The following is a 16291-nucleotide window of genomic DNA, read 5'->3' as shown; positions in this document are numbered from 1 at the left end:
ATATGTTATATACGTGTATCATTACATGTTTATAAGACATAGGGCCAAGGCAATAGTTTAAGATACAAGTTTAAAAAGCTATAAAGATCTTGAGTCTGACTCTTATGACAATACATAAAACAATTAGCACTGCTAAATCAAAGATGAATTATTTTGGGGGGGGATAGTTTGGAAATAAATTAACATTTATCTTTATCTACTACCACCATCTTTTCTTTATCCTCATTTCTGTTCTGACTAGATCTATGCTATTGGAGTATTACTGATTTGAGTGAAAGCTGATTGAAACAAGCTATATTTAAATATAGGGTACTTTCACAATGAAGCTTGCTTCAAATAATTACCTCTATATTGCATAAAATCTATTATTTTGATACAAACACAAAAATCACACATATATTTGACCTGAAAAGTTTATGGTTATAAAGAATAGAAAGCTTGGATGAGAGCATATATTGTTAATTATTTTAGGTAATGAAAAATAGAAATGGCATAAAACCATTATACAACATATACAAAGTGTATACAACATAACTCTTAAGTTTTGACATTTACTATTTGTTCCTACAATTAAAACCTCAAAGTTCTTGCCCACACAAAGAAATTGAAAGTAATACATGTCAATTAATTCTACAGACAGAAACTGATTACAAAAAAAATGACTCAACATTTTGAGATTGATACATTTTTTTATAATCTAAGTTTTCTAATACATCTGGCTTGAATTATTTCTGATTTCCCTATCTTATATCTGATATCAATATATTATATAAATATATCAAGCCAGTGATCTTTAGAATACTGGTTGTGAGAGTTTGAGGTTATTTTATTGTTACTTTGGTTTTATCTATGTCTTGACTCCTTTAAATTTATATATAACTACTTGTATAAGCTCCATGAAGGGATGGACCATTTCCTTTTTTCTTGTTCATCACTAAATCTTTAGCGCAATGACTGGCACATTATAGGTCTTCAATAAAATGTGGTTAATCAATAGCTTTAATTATATTTAGATGTTTAACTGTGCCATTTTTTAAAATATCGAGACTCTATCTTACGAGCTAATAGTATGTATAATATTTACGTAAAAATTATTCCACTGTGATTGCTAAAGCACCTATGATAAAACAACAATCTCCTTGATGTCCTCCCGATTAAAATATTCTGCTTTCTACACTGTGGTCTCTACATATTCCCACAATAGTTACAAAATTTGTTAGCAAGTTTAAAAAGATTTCAGCTTCTTTTATTGATACCAACCTGATTTGTCTTGAAGTATAACTACTCCACGTTTACTTGTATTGGTCATGTTGTACATTATATATTGAGGAATTACTTGTTTTGGATTTATGACTTCTTCTAAAGATGACACACCTAAAGTGGTTTGCAGGCTAAATAGAAGAAAGAATACAAACTTTTTTTTTCCCCATAAAATAAGTGGAATAGAATATAAATGAGAGTTTGATTGGCAAACAAACAAAGCCCTCAGAATATTTTTTTTCTGACACCAAACTTTGAAGGCTTATATTTAGTATTCATTTTCAAATATATTTATCTAAATAACTTTTGAAGGATTCCAATATAGACCTCAAACTATAGCTACAACTTTGATTCAAAAAAAGGCAAATCACACTGAAAACATTCTATTTCTACTGTACTAGAACTATAGCAAGGACACTTACTAAAAAACATATACAGATTAAATTTTAAGCTTTGGCAACAAATCTTTTTTTTATTTTTTCACTTGTATATCTTGCTGAAAATGTCAAATTAACATTCTAAACATCTCCGGAACTTGGTTATAGCTTAGTTTTAGCTTACTAGATCAGAATAATATATCTCCAAACTTCTTCAACATCTTTCTGGCTTATTTCTCTATTACCAATAGAGTTTTCTTGATCTTCATTGATTATTTCACAGTTCATGTGTTCTATATTTTCCTGAAAAAAAGAATTACTTTGGTTTAATATATTATGTTCAAATTAAGGAAATATTGAATTGACACCATTTTTAATATTTAGTAATTCTATTACTATCAGTCCATTGTGGAGCTATAAGGTGTCATATGAAGAAATAATGTAACATATTGTAATAAAGCTTTTGGTTTTGCACCTGCCCCTACTACCCTCAAATCACTCTAAAAATAAAATATCCTTATATTGTTACTGTTTCAAGTATGTCTCATTACCATTTTTATTATTGTTTATATGAGTTCCAAACAAATTTATACATATATTTTTAGAATATAAAGTGAGTTAAGAGATTTCAAGCATTGGCTTCAAATATTAACAAATCGTTTACTTTTCATGATTCTATTTTTAAGCACATGGTAATTATATTTAAACTAGTGATTAGTAAAAAAGATATTTTACCTGAGATAATTGTAATCCATGTGTTTTAAGAGTTCTACGAGATAAGTTTCGTAATTTAAAAATACTGTCTTTATCTTTGGAAAAGTTCTCTACGCTGTTTTTTCTCAGTTCTGGGTGCCTTCGTGGAAGGGTTTTGAGTGGTGAATTTGCAGGAAATCTGGTTTAAGAATAATATGCAGTTAAATAATGTGAAATCAGAAACAAACTTTTAGTGTCTATCTTAAAAATCACCCAAAAAAGTGGATTTATTATTTATTTACCAAAGAATGAAAATTCTACATAAATTGATTTTCCCATTAAACTTGTTAAAAATTTTAAGTTTCCTGCTTTCTTTAGTATGCTGTGCATATTTTATTTCTGGATAATTGTGTTATTATTAGAATCAAATCTGCTGCAGAGAAATCACTTACATACAAAAAGGTTCTAGAATGTTATATTTTCTCAATTTCTTTTATGAGTTATCTGATTTGTGTATATTATTTGCTCTTTGTTTGACTGTGATTGTTCTAATTCCCAGAACTTGGTCTCTGCTACTTTTTTTGATTATATTCCTTTCATTTTAATATAAATTATTTCAAAGATACAAAAAAGTACAGAAAATACAAAACATCTATGTATGTAACCATTAGCCAATACAATTAACATTTTATCAAAGACTTCATTATCTTTTTTTTTAAATGTGAGAAATTCTTTGCTTATTCTATTTCTTTTTCTCTTCCTAGGGGAAATCACTAATCTTTATTGTTTATGTTTTATACTTTTAATAAATAAACAAAAATAATGTGGTTATGTGTTTTTTCACTTTGTGGTATCTTTTATCATACATTAAATTTATGCATGTTTTTAGTGACTTCGGGAATTCTTTCTCATTCTACTATCCTAAAAATATTTTCTTATATTCTCTCATAAAAATTTTATTTTCATATATAAGTGTGTAATCCATATATAAGTTATACCAAGTTCCCATATCTGTATGGGTTTGTATTCTCAGTACTTGTTTTAATTTAAGCCCATACATATATCAGTTAAGGCAATTCTCTTTGTTCTTCAAAATTATCTTGGACCTTTACATTACTATATAAACTTCAGAATCTGTTTGTCAAATCCTACAAAAATTATATAGTGCTTTTGAATGATAATGTACAGAATTTGTCAATTTGGGAAGCAGTGACTTATTTATGATACTAAATCTTCTTATCCATGAACAAGATATCCTCTCCAATTATCTTTAATATAATTTAAAAGTTTCTCTAGTAAGGTCTTACACATTTTTGGTAAACTTTATTTTTAAGTACTTTATACTTTATTTATTGTTATTAAAGACTAGAGGCAGAGGAACTAGTTGAAGAGTTATGCAGAATTCCAGGTTAAGAGAGAACAATGGTCTAACAAAAAGATCAGAGAACTACTGAAGCAACTAACAATAGAAATGGTTTAATTAAATCATATTTAAAGGGGAGGAGAATGGGAAAGAATCAAGGCAACTACAGGGAAGATAGTGCCATTCATTCAGATATGGATATAAAAAGACAAAATTTAGGTTAAGAGATGATATTGATTATTTATATGCTATATATTAGAAGTGTCTGTCTAACAGGCAAAAATTGAGTCTAAAGCTCAGGAGAGATATTTGGATTGGAGGTTTGAAAGTCATAAGAAAAGTAGGTGAAGACATAGCATGAGATTACCCATGGAAAGAGGTGAAATGAAGACAAGTGTAGGAGGACCTTGAGGACCATAACAACTAAAGGCTGAGCAGCAGCAAAGGAGCCAACGAAGGTGACTAAGGAGTAGTTAAGAGGAAAATTTCTAGAGTGTTATACAAAATGAAATATACATATGCTTGTTTTGGTTTACTTATATAGCGTAAATCATCTGTGATAACATAGGCAAGAATCAATTTCTAAGACATTTCATTTGAAAAGTACTAATTCTGAGAAAAAAAGCATAGATATTAGAATCTAAAGACCAAACTTAATGGAAATAAAACAAAGAACCCTGCGTGCATGAGAGAAAAAGCAATTATGTGGCCGGAGGGATTCAGAAAGGCTTCACAGAGGAGGCTGCAATAGAGTCTGACAAATGAGTATAGTGTTTCAAAGTAGAAGAGCAGATTACAGACAGTGAACATGATTTGTTGAAGCATGGTCTCAGCTTCCTTATCTGTAAAAAGGAGCTAATACCTACCCTGCATTGCTACTCTAGGGATTAAATAAGAGCATGTAAATCATAAAGCAGGGCCTCTGGTACATAAGTACTTAATAGTCTCTTTAACCTGTGGTATATTTCATCTGTTATTTATTATATAAAGTTTGGTATTTATCTTATCATGAGTATTCTTAGATTATATAAGATTATATGTTACTTGAAGGCAAAGATCCGTGAAAATTTGTCTTGTAATTCTTGAATCTATGAAACTAAAGTTTAATAATGATCTGTCTTTGAAATGTTACAGTTTTCAGAATATGCAGAAGGAATAATATCGCTTTCCTCCTAATTCCTTATTTTATGACATGTACTACCTAACATTTATAAGTTTGAATTGTGTAGCTATTAACTTTAACTTCTAATAGGTTTTAATTGGACTAAAAGTAGTACAGTTCTCTACAAAAACATTACTTCTGAAGAAACTGCTGTTTTAGTAAAAGTATAATAGAAGTGGAATTAAAATTTATCGTTAAGTAATTCAGTTGTGCAGTTAGTTCTTTGTTCATTACCTGAATAGCTGACTGTTGTCATCAAGATTTTCTGATCCCCATCTGCCTTTGATATCTTCAATTACATGATTCTTAAGAAATTTTCTCAATAGTTGGATAGTCTGTTGCCTTGTAACTTCAGGACCAAAATTGCTATTATTTCTTAATAGGTCATAAAGCCAATCTACTGCTTCTCCTGCTGTAAAACAATTGCCATATTTTTTAAAGTGTTGCCTATGTTTTCTTAGAGGCATTCCTGCTCGAAAAGATGTGGTAACTTCATTCCACTGCAAAAAGAAAGAAATTATTTAAAAAAAAATTAAAGAACGAACATAAAATCTTTTACTGATTTGCAATAAATTAGACAAAATTCATTCACATATGATTACATCATAAAAACTCATGAAGAAACCATTCATTTTACTTGTGCTATAGAAAAACTGATATACTAATTTATTTTGATTAATTCTACTACTGTAATAATAATTCTATGTAAAAGTTGTTGACTAAAAGCACTTAATTGGGTGATTGGCTTCTTTAGGAAACCTAGGAATAATGAAGAACTGCAATGAAACTGCCTGTAGTCCTCAAGAGAGAAAGCATTTATTCCTGTTTCTTTAAATCTCAATTAATATTAATATGCTGTTAGCATTTATGTCAGACATTATGCTTTACATTCATGATTAAACTTTAATTCTCGCAATTCTGTGAATCAGTACTGTTATCCCATTTTTAGATGAGGAATATGAAGCACTGAGAGATTTAATAATTTGACCAAGGTTGCACAGCTAAGTGATGAACCCTTCAAACACAGATTTGATTGACTCTAGAACCTGCACTAGTAACTACTATGCTGGCCAAATAAAACTTATGGCTGGCAGTAGTTTCACTGGTAAAATACCTTTAATATTAAAATCATTTATACATTTACTATAGTATCTCTTATGTGAAGACTCCAATAGTGAACATAGAACAAATGAGGTAAATTAACTCCAGCTAAGCCACTGCTACTTATGTTACCACCTACCTGACCTATGTAGCCCCAACATCACAACGCAAAATTTAAGGTACGAAAACACAACAACTGTATCATTTTCTTCCCACACCACCACATTTCGTATATTAACTTATTTAAGAAATATATTGAGTGGCAATTTATCCAGAGGATAAGGTATTTTATATTCTACCAATTATAACATTTTCACATACAGTACTCTCTCGGAAAATCTCTTAGGATGGACATGTATTATCAGGCCTATTTTACCAATGTGGAAACTGAGGCTCACAGAAGTTAAGTGGCTCTCCTAATGTCACATGACCGGTGGCACAGGCTCCTCTAGGATGGAGATCTAAATGCAGGAGACACTGTATACAAGTACAAAACCAGTGACTACCAACAGTGGTTCCTGATAGGTATCTCAAATATTCTGGGTTTAGTTTTGAAATAGCTGTTACTTAAGTGGCATTCGGTTGGTCCATCCTACATTAAATTCTGCAGGGCCAGCCAAACGAAGCTGTCACATTCGCGTTTGCCCCAATCTGATCCTACAAAGCACTGGAACTGATTCTAAATTCTTTTCGAATACTGATGGGTGTAGAAGATCCGGCATAGGTGCGGCTAAACTCGGGATGTTCTGTGGAGTTACAGGGGACGCCGACAAAACGCAGAACAGGAGCTGCCTAACAAGGAATGAGTATGATGTAACCTTCGCGGGGCGCCCGGAGCAAAGGCGAGGGACAGACTCCTTCCGCAAGGGTCCCGGTTAATTCCTTTCAATATCCTTTTCAGGGAACCAAGAGGATCTGGGATCCATCCCTCCGCCCAAGGTAAAACTACGAACGTTCTCACGTAAAAGTGGTGGCGGCCATCACCCCGGCTGGCTAGCCTCGTCGTTCTGCGCTGTCTTACCAGCTTAGTGGCCCGATAAGGCCCAGGAGGCACACTCCGAGTCTCCATTCTGCCCACCGGGCCTGGAGGCCTGTCAGCGTCCGGTGCTGTGCATGGCGGCGGAAAGTTACACTCTGACCTCTGTTTAGATGTCCGCATAACTCTGCACAACTGTCGGCCCCCGCCGCCGATTTGAATACCACAGAGGCGGCGCTGATTGGCTACGCCGTCGAGTCACGTGACACGCCGCGGGCCCAGCTGCAGTCGGCGTGGGCGGTGGAGCCTATCCTCAGTGGCTCGTGGCGCTGGTGGCTGGCACCAGCAGGTCTGCGCCGGGGCCGGGCTGGTGAGACAAGTTCCCGGCCTCGCCCGGCTTCCCTGGAGCTGCTTCTCCCTCTTGCGGTCGTTGGCGAGGCGGAGTCAAGTTTCCATACTCAGAATGGGTGAGACTGTTTAGTCCCAGACTTGATTGTTCGAGCTCAGCTTTTGGTTAAGGGAATATGAAATTTGAAAAGAAAAAGACCCAAGCCGTTTTTGCCTGGCCCTAAAGGATCTTTAACAGTGGTTAGCATGTAGAACAAAGCATCCCTGGGGCGTACCTTTCGCCTGACAAAGCCCCTGGTTTTGCTTTTATAAAGCTTCCTTGGTGTTTGTTGCAGTGCTGTCACTCGTACATTTTAGAGGGTGCCATAATTTGGTTCTCCCCAGTGCAAAAATGTAGGTTAAACTCCCCTAAATTTGGTAGTAAAATGAAGCACTAGTAGATTTCCATATGTACACACAGTAAGAGGCTTGGGAAAGGTTCCGTAAAACTTGCCAATATACCATATCTTTATAAGAATCCTGGTTATGTTTAAATCATAATTATACACTTATGGGAATTTAGAAATCTGCAGTTTTTCAAATGACAAGAAATCTCATTTTTTTCCAATGACAAAAATTAAGTTCCAAGCTCTGAAGAGACTTGCCCAAAGTCTTAGGTCCTGTTAGCAGAGCTCAAACTTAATAATCGTGACAAATTCTCTATCACCAGTTTGAAACTATTTGATGCTAAGAGTCCCTTAGTACAGAAGATCGAAAGGCTATTTGAGTGATATGAAGCTGTGGAAGAATTAATTTGGAAATTAAGTAGCAGTTTGAGAGGTTATGATTTAGTGAAAAGGAGAGGTAAGAGAAAATGTTCTAGGAAAGAGTGTTATAGTTGTCTGCAGGGTGGGGCATGAAATTAGTTTTCCTTCCACCTTCTATGTTTTAGCTGGGCTAAATTTATATGAGACAGATTAACAGGAGAAAATGTCCAAAATTTATTACAGATATATATGCTTGGGTGCCATAAGAACATGAGACCCATGGAGACATCGGGCAGTTGAGGCTTATGTGCCATTTTGGACAAAGGCAGGGGTCTGGGATTTCAAAGGTAAAGCAGGCAATTTACAGGTAGATGAGAAAGAGCAAACATGTGAATTCTTCCTGGGCCAATTTCAACAAACAGGCTTTGCCAGATTTCTCCCGATCCACCATATTTAGTTTATGTTATGATGCTAAAATGATGTTCCCTTCCTTTAAGTAGGATTTCCTACCTGAATTCCTTTAAGCAAGTAAGAGGGGGAAGGTCAAAGGTTCTTTCTAAGTCTTTCGTTTTTTAATTACCAGCTTAAATCAATATCAAAGGCATATTTTAGGGTGGCAATATTTTGGTCCCTCGCAGAGTAGTTTACCTTAGCTGTTGAACTTAAGATGATTTAGATGGAGATATATCTATTTTCTGATCAAGATCAATAGATAAAGCACTTAATAAACACCAACAATGATTTTAATTTTGCATTTGAGTTAAGGAAAAGAAGTACAGTGATAGATGTTACCAAATAGTTTTAACTCTTACCCAGCTTTATGACACATTGTCTGTCTTAGGGTTTTCTTTTCTTTTGCTTCCCATTTCCCTTAAGAATAAAATGGAGATGAGAATGTGGAAGCCAGAATTTATTTTGTATTTTTGCCCAGCTCCCTAGTTGAAAATTATCTCATTTACAGACTTTCATATGAGTAGTCATAGCTTAGTATTACCTATCTTTCCAAGACATAACCTGACAGGGCTATTATCTGTAGCACAAAATTAATTTAAAATTATAAAGTATCATCAGAAACATTTTAAAGGGTAACAATGAAAGTAAATCTAAACTTTTCATAAAGTGTGGTTAGAGAAGTTCTATGAAAGTATTCAACAAGATGTTGGCGTCATATCTTGAGAAAGCCTCTGAGACTCTTTCAGGTGCTTCCATATTGTCTGGGGACTCACTCTGCATCATTCGTCTTCACATTGAGTTTTTTTAGAAAAGAAAATATCTAAGTCAGAGTTTTGTGAAATGTGAGTATTCAGGTTTTAGTAACTTTGCATATCTCTGCTCTTAGTAACTGTTTATCAATTTCATAGTTTATTTCTCTCATTAAGTTTTCAGGAATTACTTTAGTATCTTTTCCTCATTCCCCTACATCAGTTATAAACGACCTGTATTAGAATCACCCGTGATACTTGTTAAAATCCTGATTCCTTGGGTTCCTCAAACAATTTTTGGGAGGGTTCTTTCTTAAGAATGGAGGAGCCTGAGTCTCTGAAGACAAACTGCTAGTTTTTTCATTGCTGTGTTTCTAGCTTCTAAACAGGGAGGAGGCTGTAGGAAATTCTAGTCTTTATAGCATATGTCATTTCATAGACTTCTACTTTTCTTTGAACTTTAATGCCCATTCTTTATTCTTGTTTAACTCTGCTTAGGGCTTATACTGTCCTGTAGAGAGCAAAATTTATTAATGAATTATAGTCATTGCATATGGAAAATGTTATTGTTATATATAGCTGTCAAATGTCTGAGTTTGCCCCTATTTAGTGTGATTTTTATGTTTTTCAATAAAAGGTTATTCATTAAAAATCAATTTGTCTTTAACTGTACAATTATACTCTTCTAAGACATGGATATTTATGTATGTATATATGAATTCTCAAATCAGAAAAAAATCCTTTGGTGAACTGCTCTGTAACTATAGCATAGTATGTACATGGGAAATCTGGTTAACTCGGAATGACAGTAACATTGGTAGAAGGGGATTTACAGATGAGGGGTCAATTTGTGAACTTTTCCATGAGAAAAGACTGTATGAAGTCTATATATGACGGTTTGCCTTGAAGGAAATTTATAGAGCAAGGAACATTATTTCCTTGTCTAGTGGACATTTATTGATTGATTACATAGCATTCCTTTCCCTTACCTGCCTTATAGTACTCAGATTTTTCTTAAGCATTTCACTCCTTTCATACATGGTCCATAAGTTCAGGGAGATACACTACTGCCAGCTCTGGTGGTGGACCTGGATTACCTTAAGCTAAAAAGAACATTAAGTTCCCCTGGATGCAGTTATTGTGTTGGGTTTAAGCCAATGAAAATGTTCAATCTTCCATATTTTATGAAAGTCCTTCCAGCTCCTATAGGAAGGTTTTGGAATTAGGTAGGCACACAGGTGAGGCTAGGGACTACAAAATATCTGGCAGATACCATAAGTAGAAGGAAAAAAATCTCGAAATATACTTTTTACAAAGTTAGAATATGAAAGGAACTTGTGCCAGAATCACAATAATACCTGATTAGCAGGTCATCTTGCATTTTCAACTAAAACAAGAATCATTAGTGGCATGTTCAGAGAACTTACCCTGTGAAGTTCAAAGATCTATACATAAAAATAGCCCTTCCTTTAACTTTTGTTCTTCCCCATTGTACAGACTTTTGACTTAAAGGACTATTAATTCCCCAGAGCACCTTTATTTGGAGACTAATTTAGGAATTCAGCCCAATTTAAAAATTATTTCTAGGGGAAAAATTCATTCCCAGTTCTAACCACAAGTGATTTATACAGGAGTTTTTAAAATACAAGCCATTCTTAAGTTTAGAATTTCTCATATCTATGAGAGACTTGGTAGTGTTAGAAAGAGCACTGCTCTAGAAAGGACTCAAAGAATATTAATTCTAACTTAGTTAGCTGTGCCACTGATTAGCTACGAGACCTTTGCAAGTCAGCTCCCTGGTTCTTTATTTTTTTATATGTAAAATGAAGGAATTGAAGTAGCTTTCTAAGATTCTTCCAGTTCCAGTAATTTACAATAAATTCATCAATGCCAGAACACTATTTAACAGTAATACTAAATTTTATAAATGTGAGTTTGATTTTGTTCTGGATCATTAAATATTATTTATAAAAGTAATTTCACCTTTGGGCTTTTAATTTAATACATCAATTAAGATCATCCTAATAATGGGACCAAGATAAAACTAAATAAGATAATGTATTAGAGATCATTTAAAATGCAGTTTTTACTGATTCTTAATGATTTAAAATTTGTTCATTTATTTCCCAATTATTCTTGTGATGTTTTGATTTAAGAGGACTTTCATTATTGTTTAGTTTAACTGCTTTATAAGTTTATTATATTACTGATTTAATAGCATCCTTTAGAAATTTTAAACTAGATAATATTATATATGGATATAGTATATGTGTATATAAATGACATTAGATATGTATCTAACATAATTTACATTACAAATAGTTCAAATATGTTTATATATGAAATACTGCTTACATTGTCATTCATTAAGCTTGCTTTATTGCCAGGTACTATGCTAAGATTGAGGAGTAAAAGCATACAGTTATTGGTTACAAGGATCTTGTGGACTATTGAATGAAATTATTAGGTACAATGACAGTTTGCATGGTCTGGTAAGCTATTAAAAAATATGTATTCATTAATATTCAGGGAATTGATCATTAAATAATGTATTTCATTTTTTTCACATTGAATTATTGATAATATCACATGTAAGGCAGCATGGCAAAAGGGGCACTGTTTTGGAATGATTATAAATCCTAGTCCTTTTTGTCCCTTTATCCCATTTCGTTTTTCTTCTTAGATCTTATCAGCATTACCATACTATTTGTTTATTTGTATATCATCTGCTTTGATTCACTGTGATGTGAACTCCATGAGAGAAGGGATTTCAAATATATTTGTCCATTGATAAATTCTTAGTGTCTATTGTAGTGCCTGGCACATGATAGGTATTCAGTAAATACTTGAGTCAATGAGTGGCATGGGGTTTTGATACACAGTATAGCAGAATTAATGCAAAATTGAAATCGCCTGCATTATGACTTAGAAATTCCACTTTTAGGAATAGCTTACAAGTATATGTGATTTTTTTATGTACAAAGGTGTTCACCTGAGCATTCTTTAAATAGTGAAAAAAATTGAAAGTGAACTAAATTTTTATCAGAAGGAGAACAGGTTACATAAAGTGTGCCATATCTATGCCTTGGAGTATGTATGTGTGTGCTGAAATGGATAGATATTTTTAAGTGAAAAAGAAGTTGCAAAACAATGCATATAGTATTACCAAATTTGTGTGTATGGGATTGTAAATACACACTTATATGTGTGTATGTAAATTTATACTAAAAAAACCTGGAAGAACACACATCAATCTGGGAAAAGTCCACGTAAAGTTTTTATTCTTTGCATCTATAAAGATTTGGTTATTTTTTTCCCCCTCTGTTTTTTGGAATTTTTATATTGGGTGTATGTTAATGCATTATTTAAATACCTAACTAAATAAATGGATAATATATTTTCTTAAGCACCATGGCAACCATAATAAACTATGTGGAATGTATAGGAAAGTCCTAACTTTGGGGTGGGCCTTTGTGAGCACAAATGGAGTTAACCAGGTGAAAAAGGAAGAAAGGAAGTCTCAAGAGAAGGAGTAGCTTATACAGAGTCATGAAGATATGTAAATATGGAATATTTGGGGAATTTCAAATAATTTTTATAGGACTAGAGTACAAGGAAAGGAAGAGTGACATAAAGCTGGAGAGGTAAGCATAGGTCAGATCATGAAGATGCTTATATGCTTTCTAAGGATTTTGTATTACACTACTCCCCAATCTATTCCAGATTAATCTTGCTTCTGACTTTAAAAGTCATTGTCCTGTGTACAGTCACATTACAATTGGAATCTTTACATATACTTTTGTATCCCTATAGTTTATCCTCCATAACGTACCCAGTTACCTTTCCACCATATGGGTTCTTTTATTATCTCCCCTTATGTTGTAATTATCTTATGTGTTATATCTACATACATTGAAAACCCCATCAGACAGTGTTATAATTCTTGCTTTCAAATATCAAACATATTTTAAAGAGCTGTAGAGGATAAGAAAAGTCCATTATATTTACCCAGATATTTACCATTTCTATTGTTCTTTGTTCTCAATGCTCAGGCATCTTGTGGGTATTATTTCCCCTCTGTCTGAAAAAGTTCCTTTAACAATTCTTTTGGAACAAATCTGGCAGGATATTCTCTTTATTTACCTTCTTATGAGAATATCTGTATTTCACTTTCATTCCTAAAAGATATTTTCTCTGGAACGGAATTCTGGATAATAATTATATTCTTTCAGCATTTTATAAATGTTGTTGCATTTTCTTCTAGCCTCTATGAGACTCTGTAGTCATTTGAATAAATGTTTCCCTATAAGTAAAGCATTATTTTTCTCTAGTTGATTTATTGTTCCACTTCAATGATATTTATTATTTTCTAAAGAGTGACTTCCTGGAAAAGTTTACATACTTTACTCTCAATGATATCAAGAACCTAATTAATATACAATTCCAATCAGATACAAATGAGTAAAAACAGTGATTGACTATAAGGAAGTGTTACCATGCATCATAATTAATTATTAATAAATAATTTTATATGTATACACTCTCCTGAACCAAGCTTATTATAATGATTCTCGATGAAATCTGTCAGCAGCTTTCCTTTACTGTTTTCTCATCTGATAGTGATCCAGGTATCTATTTGCTTGTCTTGCAGTGTTATTTCCAGAGCCCTTCCATTTTTCTTCTCTATTATGAATAAAAGATAAAAAATATCAGTTGTGAAATGTCCTTGTGAAATTTCAGTCCCATTTTTGTTAGATTCATTATTGATTTTATCCTCCGTTTTCCAGTTAAATCACCATGACTTTCAAGTACAGGATATATTAATTTAATGTCTCTGCTAGCTTGTTCTCAGGTATTTTTTGCTTTCTTTTCTTGTTACTGGGAGTTTCATTTCTGAAATTATTCCTTCAGGTTGGCTTCTCAGTACATTTATATAGCGCGGTGAGAGGAAAATAAACAATCTTGTTTGGCCGGACAACATGAAAAAAAGGAGAAGTAATAGACTGTAGAGTCCAAAGTCTTCAGAGGAGAAGGAGTGTGACTGAAAGGTGATGGTGAAATGAAGATTTCTATCTTCATGGACAAGAGTGTTTTGGGATGCCAAGATAATTTATTTCCAGGTTATTTGCAGGTGAACTCTAGACCTCTGGAGAAGTGACAGCAGATGAGGACCTAGATCCTCTGATGGAGAACCTAGGTATTACAAAATATATGAGTAGATGAGCTTCTACTAAGCGGAATGCTTAGAGAAGAATAACTGAATGGCCACATTCTGAATGGTTGTGCTTGAATGACCACAGTTTCAAGGATGCAGTGAGCTCAAGTGTTGGGAAGTGCTTATTGGACTGGATTCTATGAAGGAGTTGGTGGACATATTGTGGCTATTCAGTAAAGGCTGTGGACTGAGTCAAGGAACATGGCATGAACTGCAATAGTTACCCAAAAAGCAACCTGACCGTCTCTTTAGAGAGATCTAGATTGTACTCTCATGTGAAATAAAATAGAAGTTTTACCTCTGGAAGTTCTTTATGTGTATTTGTGGTTGGGTCAGTATAGTTTGGAGCAATGTTAGAGAGAGAAATGCATTGGGATAGCATTTGGTTCCTATGAGTATGGCTAGTTTTACAGAACATAATCTAAAGATGTTTATCTACTCTGAAATCAAGGGGCCATCAATAATCACTACAAAGAGATGAGTTTATGTTGTTTTTATTATTATGAGGACCTCTATTATTAATATAAAGTGGTAAGCAAGAATATGATTAATGCTCTAAAACAAAAAAATGAGATGACTAACTTTTCACTTAAAGAAATTTCTATTATATTACTCTGTTGATTAGTTTCAATATTTTATTAAATATTAAATCATAATTAATATAGAAAATATACTTCCTGATCACTGCTTATCCAGGCACCCACAGTCTTTTATAATCTTATTTTGTACTACTACCATATTTGTTTTATGAGAAGTATTAGATTTTCTATTTTAGTAGAGAATCTTATTATGGCAGTTAAATAACATCAAGTCAAAGAATAGACTCTAAATACATTGATACTAAGATATGGATATATTTTTGAAAATTTCAATGCCAGCAATGCTAAAGAATAAGAATGATTTTTACATTTATAAATTCAACATCGTAGAACATAATGTTTGAAAAAATGCTTAAAATTTTCCTTAAAAAGCTTTTAGGAACATTTTCTACTGTGATAACATGAGATATAGCAAGTATAAACCAGAGATTTAAAATTTCCCAGAACATTACTCTCAGTTCAATTCAGTTCAGAAGACATGAACTGATGTATAGCTCTGAAAAAATAATGTAAGATCTGGTACCTGTCTTTAAAGAGTTTACACTTTAATGGGGAAAACTGGAATAATTTCAATACAATGCCATGATGGGTGCTTTAATAAGGGCATGCACAGTGTGCTGTAGGTACACATAACCTTAGTTGAAATGTACTGTTTTCTTTAGGAATCCCTTCCTGCCTTGTGAAACAGTACAGTTTTTGGGGTCTTGACTTATATTCTCAAGAAGCTGGAATAATAGTGAGGGATGACTGGTGTATCCTGGGATAAGAGTGCCTACATTGGAAGGTTGGGTGAATTGGCAGATGCCTTCATGTCAGAGAACTACTGAAGGCTACGGCACCATGATTACAATTAAGGGACTGTTATGGTAAGGACTTAGTGATTTATTATTTTCATCTTTATTAAAATTATTTTGGTGACATTGGTTAATAAAATCGAATAAGTTTCAAGTGTACAATTCAACAATACATCATATATATACACATATATATATATACACATATGTTTATATATGTGTGTATGTATATATTGCATTGTGTGTTCACCACCCAAAGTTAAATTTCCTTCTGTCAGCAAATATTTGACCCCATTTACCCATACCTACCTCTCTTCCTTTCTTTCTGGTAACTAGTAAACTGTTATTTATGAGTTTTTGTTTGTCTTGTTCGTATGTTGCTTTCAGTTTTATATCCCACATATGGTTCTCGTTTTTCTGACTAACTTTTTTCACTTAGCATGATTATCTCAAAT

The 16291-nt window shown here is 33.2% G+C and overlaps 1 protein-coding gene and 2 long non-coding RNA genes across 5 annotated transcripts in view; 2 read left to right on the top strand and 1 right to left on the bottom strand.

The window, feature by feature from the left end:
• DEPDC1 (DEP domain containing 1) overlaps nucleotides 1–7161 on the bottom strand; it is an 18917-nt gene extending 11756 nt beyond the window's left edge. Inside the window, exons 1-5 of one of the 3 annotated variants that reach the window (XM_023533918.1) lie at nucleotides 6978–7161; nucleotides 5090–5355; nucleotides 2373–2529; nucleotides 1822–1940; nucleotides 1261–1391 (exon numbers count right to left, since the gene is read on the bottom strand). In XM_023533918.1, coding sequence (XP_023389686.1) covers nucleotides 1261–1391; nucleotides 1822–1940; nucleotides 2373–2529; nucleotides 5090–5355; nucleotides 6978–7115 — 811 coding nt within the window. In that variant the 5' untranslated portion in view covers nucleotides 7116–7161. The remainder of the gene's footprint in view (nucleotides 1–1260; nucleotides 1392–1821; nucleotides 1941–2372; nucleotides 2530–5089; nucleotides 5356–6977) is intronic. The other 2 variants (XM_011365718.2, XM_011365719.2) reach the window with 2 other exon arrangements.
• On the top strand, nucleotides 5398–6965 carry LOC111743501. The gene is made up of 3 exons (XR_002781734.1): nucleotides 5398–6481; nucleotides 6567–6762; nucleotides 6858–6965. It is a non-coding gene; the product is annotated as an uncharacterized LOC111743501 (long non-coding RNA).
• A 99-nt stretch (nucleotides 7162–7260) lies between the features above and the next one.
• The window catches only part of LOC111743500, a 105712-nt gene continuing 96681 nt past the window's right edge, over nucleotides 7261–16291 (top strand). Inside the window, exon 1 of the long non-coding RNA XR_002781733.1 lies at nucleotides 7261–7399. This is a non-coding gene — a long non-coding RNA (uncharacterized LOC111743500). The remainder of the gene's footprint in view (nucleotides 7400–16291) is intronic.

The sequence above is a fragment of the Pteropus vampyrus genome, unplaced genomic scaffold, assembly GCF_000151845.1.
Source record: "Pteropus vampyrus isolate Shadow unplaced genomic scaffold, Pvam_2.0 Scaffold115, whole genome shotgun sequence".
Classification (NCBI taxonomy): domain Eukaryota; kingdom Metazoa; phylum Chordata; class Mammalia; order Chiroptera; family Pteropodidae; genus Pteropus; species Pteropus vampyrus.
The sequence above is the reverse complement of the archived record's forward strand: the minus strand, read 5'-3'. Positions and strand labels throughout refer to the sequence as shown.